We start from the raw sequence: 7,776 nt of genomic DNA, 5'->3' as shown, positions 1-7,776 counted from the left end.
TCATTGTTGGGGTTTTATTTTCATAGTGTTGCACAGTCAGACCTCCTAATTAGGTTGTTTATTTGTAATTTGTAAATTATTTCAAAATAATCACATTGCACTTTCCCTTTCTGTGTGTGATAAATATGATTTTGTTTTCCTGTATTTTAAACCCTAAACTTAAAAAAAATGGTGTAATAATTTGAATAAATACTCCTCAGAGAGAGTAATTAAAGGCTTATATTAACTAATGCAACATCTGTATTGTGCAGAGGGGGGTGCAGCGATACGTAGAGCGGTGTTGCTCCACACCCTTCACAATTATCTCAGTTGAGGCCGGCTCCTAATTAAGGTTTTATTAAGCTTTAGAAGTTGGCTGCAATTGTCTGCTGCAAGGCATCACTGTCCTCTAAAGAGGCTTTTACCAGGCAAGTTTATACAAATACATGTTTAAATCCACATTTAAAAGCTGGAGTTTAGCTGTTTAATCAGCCATCACATTATTATTTTATTATTGTTCGGCTGATGATGCCAGCTGAAATATTAATAAGCTGGTTTAAAGGAAGCCAACAAGAGGAAAATCATAAAGTGCCTCTCTCAGCACAAAAGGAGCCATGCTAACTGTGGGGGGAGACCTGCCTAATTAAATATAAATGGAGCATTACTTCACAGACTACAAAGGCAATGGGACATTGTTCCACAAATTTGTGTTATGAGTCAAGATGCTGCTTTATCAGGACAGATCAATTGTGAGTTATAAACAGTAAAAGACAGATAACAGGAGAAAAGAGAAAATGGTCAACAGTTACTAAACATCAATACAAATGACTTGGTTTAACACAAATGTTTAGAGAATAAACTTACCTTAATCAAAAAGCAAACACAACCATGCGAGTGTTGCAGGGGAAAGAATGATCAAAATGAAGAAATGAAAAACACATGATGGGAGGAATTGTTCCACAAATTGTCTACTACAAGAACACCATTCAGAGTTTAGAAAAAAAAAGACATTCAAAGAGTTTCATAAGCCTTAAACAACGCAGTTTGATACTTTCAACCACACGTCTCTTACCTTTGAAATTGCCGTATATGACCCCTAATAACTGTTTGACTTCAAGCTCTCCTGAGTTCAGAAGTTTCAGAAGTCCTTAAGGGATGAATGAATCATTGTTTAAGGTTTGTCTCATTGCAATTTTCCGTGCAATCTCCTACAGCACCTTACATCTACATCTAGAGGACAGGGTCATTGCTATGGAGGGGTTTAAGAGATGAACTGGTACAGATTCCCTAATGAAAGCTTGTTTTATTCTATAAGCTGACAAATGCTTCTATTCATGCAGTGTTTCTTAACTGGTTGGACTTCATTGGTCACTCAAGATTTTAAATAAAAGTCTTGTTTGTGTAGAAACTACTGCAGCTGTTATCCTGAGTAGAAGAGTAAAGACCTGGTTATACTTGACAAGACGTAAGACATCGGATCTCAGTGACGTGATTGTCTTTTTCCATTTGGACAATTCATACTCATAGATAAACTGCAGGGGAAAAGCCCTGGTAAGCTGCCCCTCTGCAGCTCACATCACACGCAAACAGCAACAACACAGTACGGCAGAGTGGATGTTTATTTTCAAATGATGGAGAAAAATCTGGTATTTCTCAAGAAAATACACTGACCACACCATTCTCCTTGAAAAACTGAATAAATATGGCATTAGAGGATTAGTACTACAGTGGGTATCCAGTTGTTTGAATAATAGGAGACAGTTTGTACAGGTAAACGATGTAAGATGTGAATTTTGTGTTATTGGATGTGGAGTTCCTCAGGGCTCTGTGTTGGGACCAAAGCTGTTTATTTTGTATGTGAATGATCTGGTTGATGTGACAGGGCTTTTGAAATGTGTTTTATTTGCAGATGATACCACATTTTTTTGTTTGGGTGAAGATATTGAGATATTGTTAGATGATACAGGCAGAATTCGTAAAAATACAAACTTGGTTCCAACTTAATAAGTTATCATTAAATTTGGAAAAATCAAACTATATGATATTTAATAATGAAAGAAAATGATCAAAGTCCTGTTTAAAATTGATAATATTGAACTTCATAGAGTTAATGAAATAATTTTTTTGGGGTGTTGTTATTGATGGGAAGCTGACATGGAAATCTCATGTAAATTACTTAAGAATAAAAATAGCAAAATAAATTGCGTTACTGTATAAAGTAAAAGAGTTTTTGAATGACAAAGCTTTGTATATATTGTACAATGTAATGATTGCTCCATATTTAATTTATTGTATTGAAGTTTGGGGAAAATCAGCAAAACAATTACAAATCCTATTTTCATTTAACAAAAAAGAGCTATAAGAATTATTAGTAGGAAGGGCTGTGGTCACCCAACAAATACATTATTTCATCATTTGAAATTATTAATTTTTTTATGATTTTGTTGAATATAGTATTTTACAAGTCATGTTTAAAGCTCATAAAAAAAATCACTCCCAAATATTCAATTAAAATTTGTTAAAAAAGGGAGTCATTATAACCTTAAGGGAATAGAAATGTTTGTAAAACCTCAATTTTGAACTAGTCTGAAGGAGCTGCGTTGTAATTCAGGGAATACGATTGTGGAATTGCCTCGATATCATCATAAAAATTTCTAAAACAATTTATATGTTTAAAAAGATGATTGTTAAAATCATTAGGAAAGTATGATACCATGTGAAGAATGACAGGGGGCTAAGCACAAGACAGAGTTTCAGCGGTGGACATGAGAAGAACAATACACATTTTGTCACACACCCACGTCAGCGAGACACAACTTCTTACTTCTCATGGAGTATAAACCAGGCTTAAACCTCACTTCAAAAACAATTAGAGGAATGAGATAAACTGGCAACCCAATTCAAACATCCACAGGATGTACTGGAACAAGCAAAACTCAAACTAACGGATTTAAATCTCAAATTTTTGCAACCAGTTATGAAACACTGAGCTATATCACACTCAAAATATACCTTTTTTATTCCTTTTTTCTTTTTCCTGTTGGTCTTCTTCCTCTTTCCTGAAAGAATGTTTTGCGTTCCCATGACCCCCTCCTTCTCTCCCAGGTTTTTCAGTGATTCGATGTGCTACAAATGAGCCACAACTCAAAAATCTATTTATATTGATGCAATATGGATTGTGTGAGGCTGTTTTATTAAACTAAGGAGCAAAAAGCGCAACTAGAAAATCCAGTGTCAGCTCATTTTAATATTACTATAAAATACAGGACAGAACTCACACTAGAGCTATAATTACCCAATGAGACATGAGGGTAATTGAAAGAAAATATACTATATTTAAAACAATTATTACCAACATTTCTGTTATTTCAAACACAGCTTTTTATTTTAAGTATTTGCAGCACAAATTAGTTTTTTCCAGTTGTAGACAACCCATCCTTTTACTTAACTGTTTATGCCATTTATTTTTCTTTCCTTTAGCATCCCTTAATGTTTCAAATAAAGAAAAAAGTATTGCTTGGTACAAGATGTAGATTTAACATTATGGTTTATGCCGAACGACAGGCAATTGTTTAGCTCCAAAGATGTGTGTTTAGGTGTATTAGACCCTTCCACTTCAAGCTGCCTAACTTAATTCATGGTAAAGTACATCTACTGTGCGTTTACTGCAACACAAGTAATCTAGTCTACAGCTGCTGTAAATCCACTGGCACACTAAGATTATTACACAACAAAATACCTCCAGTTTCTGCTTTTATGTGTCTATGGTCAACTTCCTCCTCCTCCCCGTGTCTTATTCTGTGGCCATGAGAGTTGTGTGTGTGTTCCTCTAAAAAATGAAAGACTTAAAAAACATAATCAGCATGTGCAAAAGTTTATTTTGCATAAAAAATAAGCATATAAAACGGATTTCTTTCGTCTTACCTTCCCTATGCCCCTCACTTTCAGATGATGTGTGTTTGTGGCCATGTTTGTTTTCTTCAGACACATGTAGAGCTGGTATGTCACAAGATAATTAGAAATGTCTTGTTTCTCTCATGTGGATAAAATATACAGTACTGCATGTTTGGGGATATTTACAAATTGAAAAGTAATAAAAGTCAAACCTTCACCATTCTTTTCTGTTTTATGCTTAGAGAACGTTATTGATTTGAGGTTATGGGTAAAATGTACATGTCCATGTGACCTGTGTGGTTTTGGCATTACCGATACCATGAAAGCTCTATCTATACTACTACTAATATTTTTAATAATAATAATAATAATAATTATTATTATTATTGTATTTTTAAAATGATGCTGATCTGAAAAAAAAAAAAAGATGCAATGCAAAATACTGCCAAGTACTTTCTGAAAATGTACCTGGCACCAGGATAAGTATGAGGCATGTACCCAGTAAGTACCAAGAACCTTTCCTGGGGATCGGGTACATATCCCAATAAGTACCAGTACCAGGTAGCACCTGTTGTATTCCAAGATACAGTCTTGGTAAGTATCACATATGCTTCATGTAAGTATAAGGTATGTACTGGGTATGAACTCTGTCTGTGTATAACAAGTTACCTAATAATCCAACCTGGTTCCCCCAATGGTATCTTACAAGTACTCTGTACATACCTAGATTTATTTTGTATAAGTATAAACAATGTTTTTTAAACAAAAAATATAATTTGTACTATACACTTGGAGGTGATTTTTTGTAAGTTTTGTCTACTGCATATTTCTATCACTAACATAACAAAATCTAAAAATGTTTACCTGTCCTTTCAGATTTGTGTGTCTGCTCAGCTCCTTCATGTCCATGTGAGGCTGTGGATCCGTGACTGGGACTCTCGTGTGTAAGTCTGAAGGAATCGTGAGCACCTGAAATAACTTTTAGGTCTACAACAACACAAATGCTTCAGTTTTCAGGGTTTTCTCCGTAAATTCATCTATTTGATGATGGTAGTACTGTTAAACTTTAAAAACATAGCTACGACTAAAACTAAAAGAAAAATACCTGTTCTTCCAACGTTTTGCTGTGTATGCTTGTCTTCTCCATGTCCATGTGAGGCTGTTGATATGTGGTTGTGTGTCTCGTGTGTGTGTCTGTGGGTCTCATGAGGATCTGAAATTAATGTTTGTCATAATGTTCATGGTAAATAGTCAGAAAGCAGTACATAAAACAGCTGGTTAATTATCAGACGTATACGTGATACCTACAGGTGTGCATCTACCGGTATGTACCTACAGCTATCAGGTACATTTCATTGTGTGCACCTTGAAAGTACAGACACATATCCCATAGGCATCAGATTTGTACCTGGTATGTTCCTATGTATGTACCTGGTAAACACCAGATACATACTATTATTAGTAAGCACCAGGGATCTCATACATTCCAGGTACATACCTTATACCAAGTACCTACCCAGGATGTTCTAAAAGATATACCCAGTAGGGACCTTATAAATTCCAGGTAGGCACTCAGTCAGTACCAGGTATGTGTCTTCTAGATACTGGTATGTAGGCTACCTTGTTAATACAAGGTAATGTCACCTCATAATACAACCATGTCCACATATGTTCCCTGTAAGTACCCAATGTCGACCCTGTAGGTACCAGGTATGCACTGAGCTGTATTATGTATTGCTACCAAAGTTGCACTTTTGGCCACAGCAAGCAAGTCCTGCTGTTGTTGCAATGTATTGTTTTGCATAATTAGTATTTAGCGTATATCTTAGATCTTTTAGTGTATCGTTTGGTGTTCATTTAATGTATGTCTTAGATCCTTATTTACCGTTTCTTTTTACACTTCATATTTTTGCTATTGTTGGATGTAACTGGGAACTTGTGTACATAATTTTGTTCCACCTCATGTATCACATGTGATGAAATGACAATAAACCTACTTGAACTTGAAGCAAACTCGCATGAAAGATTTGGAAATTATGTTATGTCAGATGCCCTTCCTGCGCAACCTGAGCTCGAACCGGCAGCCTCAGGATTACAAGGCTGCGTCACCTGACCACACTTTTTACTTCATATCTGGAGATCATTCTTGTCAGTAAGACTGCTTCATGGTTTCATCACAAGAGTTACAAGAAAAAAAAACATCTAAAACAGGTTACCTGTCCTTTCAGCTTTGTGTGTATGCTTGTCTTCTCCATGTCCATGTGAGGTTGTGGGTCTGTGACTGTGCCTTTCATGTGTATGTCTGAAGGACTCGTGAGGATCTGAAATAACTTTTAGGATTTATAAAGACAAATTATTCAGTTTTCAGGGTTTTTTTCTGTAAACTTATTTATTTGATATTTTCGTCATTATAGATTTAATGCACATAGATACCACTACATCTAAACGATAAATACCTGTTCTTTCAACTTTTTGGTGTGAGTGCTCATCTTCACGTGAGGCTATTGATGTGTAGCCGTGAGTCCCATGGACATGTTTGTGGGACTCATGTGGATCTGAAATACCCATTAATTTATTAGTTGTCAGAAGGTATTTGCGGTAAATTTAACTACTCTAGAGTTTAAAAACACAGCTACCTCTACATTTCAAATATAATACCTGTTCTTTCAGATTTGTGTGCATGCTCTTCGCCATGTCCATGTGAAGTTGTGGATTTGTGGCCATGAGTTTCATGGTCAAGTTTGTGAGACACATGAGGGTCTAAAATATATCCATAGGTGAATACATTTGTGCTTTTTAAACTTTTTAGTATTCAGAGAATCACTGTCATCACAAGAATTTAAAATACATTACTTCAATGTAGAGTTTTACCTGTCTTTTTAGCTTTTTCATGTGTATGTTTGTCTGCTTCATGTCCATGGGAAGTTGTAGAGTGGCTGTGAGCCTCATGCACATGACTGTGAGACTCATCAGGGTCTGAAATGTTCATTAGGATTAGACTGATATTCTATCTGCTGCAGGTTTGTACATTTACCACAATACCACTTGTTTCTATTTCTAAAGTTTCAAACGGCATCGCTACCACTCCAAACATATTCACCAGTCTTTTCACCTTCTTTGTGTATGTGCTTGTTTTCTCTGTGTTGGTGTGGACTTGTTTTGTGGCTGTGTCCATGTCCTTCATGCATGTGGGAGACAGACACATTTTTTTTTCATAAAAGTCAGAAGCAAACAATCAGGTTGGTTTGTGCTGTTCTCAGCATTTAGATCAATATTGTGTGCTGTAAGCTGCTAAGTCTGACATATTTTGTTGACATCTCATGGCTCCATAAACATTAAAACAATAAGAGCATCACACATGAATTAGTTACTTGTGCTTTCATTGTCTTCATGCTCCCCCTCCTCTGTGTCTCGCCTGTGCTCAGATGAGATTGTTGTTTTGTGGCCATGAGTTTCATGCACGTGTCCATCAGACTTGTGGGAGACTGAAATGGTTATCATGAACATGGCACTGGTTCAGAAGTTAAGGTTTTTTCATGATAAACAACCACTCAGCAATCGATCACATGCATAAAAAACAAGAAAAAAACTTTCTCCTCCATGTGCTCAGATGATATTTGAAAATCTCATTCCATTGTTCCTTAGATGCGCGTTGGCCTGACAAATTCCAGTTGATGTGAACAAAAAGTAGAATTAAAAAAAAAGTAAATAGGTTTGAATAATGTTCACCTTGTCATTACGGCAGCACCAGAAAAATAAATATATAGTAGTCCCTCGTTTATTACAGGGGATCCGTACCCTGAAAACCCGCGATAAGTGAAAAACCACGAAGTAAGAATAGTAGTACAAGTAGTAAGTAGCAATTTATTTTGTTATACATATATACATACATATATAAACATA

General features: G+C 35.7%; 2 protein-coding genes and 1 long non-coding RNA gene across 3 annotated transcripts in view; all 3 read right to left on the bottom strand.

Annotated features, from left to right (window-relative positions):
* Positions 1-1,071: 1,071 nt before the first annotated feature.
* LOC119424441 lies at positions 1,072-3,946 on the bottom strand. The gene is made up of 4 exons (XR_005187508.1): positions 3,904-3,946; positions 3,719-3,823; positions 2,992-3,105; positions 1,072-1,126 (listed from the first exon to the last, which is right to left on the bottom strand). It is a non-coding gene; the product is annotated as an uncharacterized LOC119424441 (long non-coding RNA).
* A 746-nt stretch (positions 3,947-4,692) lies between these two features.
* On the bottom strand, positions 4,693-6,865 carry LOC119424439 (histidine-rich glycoprotein). Its single transcript, XM_037691918.1, has 6 exons — positions 6,745-6,865; positions 6,532-6,633; positions 6,330-6,428; positions 6,090-6,203; positions 4,979-5,086; positions 4,693-4,860 (listed from the first exon to the last, which is right to left on the bottom strand). Exons 1-6 carry the CDS (start codon positions 6,860-6,862, stop codon positions 4,724-4,726), a joined length of 678 nt encoding a protein of 225 aa, XP_037547846.1. The 5' UTR covers positions 6,863-6,865; the 3' UTR covers positions 4,693-4,723.
* A 371-nt stretch (positions 6,866-7,236) lies between these two features.
* The window catches only part of LOC119424508 (histidine-rich glycoprotein-like), a 58,975-nt gene continuing 58,435 nt past the window's right edge, over positions 7,237-7,776 (bottom strand). Inside the window, exon 9 of the mRNA XM_037691993.1 lies at positions 7,237-7,358. Within this exon, the coding sequence (XP_037547921.1) occupies positions 7,237-7,358 (122 nt within the window). The remainder of the gene's footprint in view (positions 7,359-7,776) is intronic.

The sequence above is a fragment of the Nematolebias whitei genome, chromosome 18 (genome assembly GCF_014905685.2).
Source record: "Nematolebias whitei isolate Nwh7 chromosome 18, NemWhi1, whole genome shotgun sequence".
In the NCBI taxonomy this organism is placed as follows: domain Eukaryota; kingdom Metazoa; phylum Chordata; class Actinopteri; order Cyprinodontiformes; family Rivulidae; genus Nematolebias; species Nematolebias whitei.
The sequence above is the reverse complement of the archived record's forward strand: the minus strand, read 5'-3'. Positions and strand labels throughout refer to the sequence as shown.

Excerpts from the sequence above, each read along its gene's own strand:
- LOC119424439 (XM_037691918.1), bottom strand. The coding sequence starts at position 6,862 with ATGAACATTTCAGACCCTGATGAGTCTCACAGTCATGTGCATGAGGCT. Across the intron at positions 6,634-6,744 it reads TGAAAAAGCTAAAAAGACAG|ACCCTCATGTGTCTCACAAA; the intron begins GTAAAACTCTAC and ends GATATATTTTAG. Across the intron at positions 5,087-6,089 it reads ACACAAAGCTGAAAGGACAG|ATCCTCATGAGACCCACAGA; the intron begins GTAACCTGTTTT and ends CATTAATTTCAG.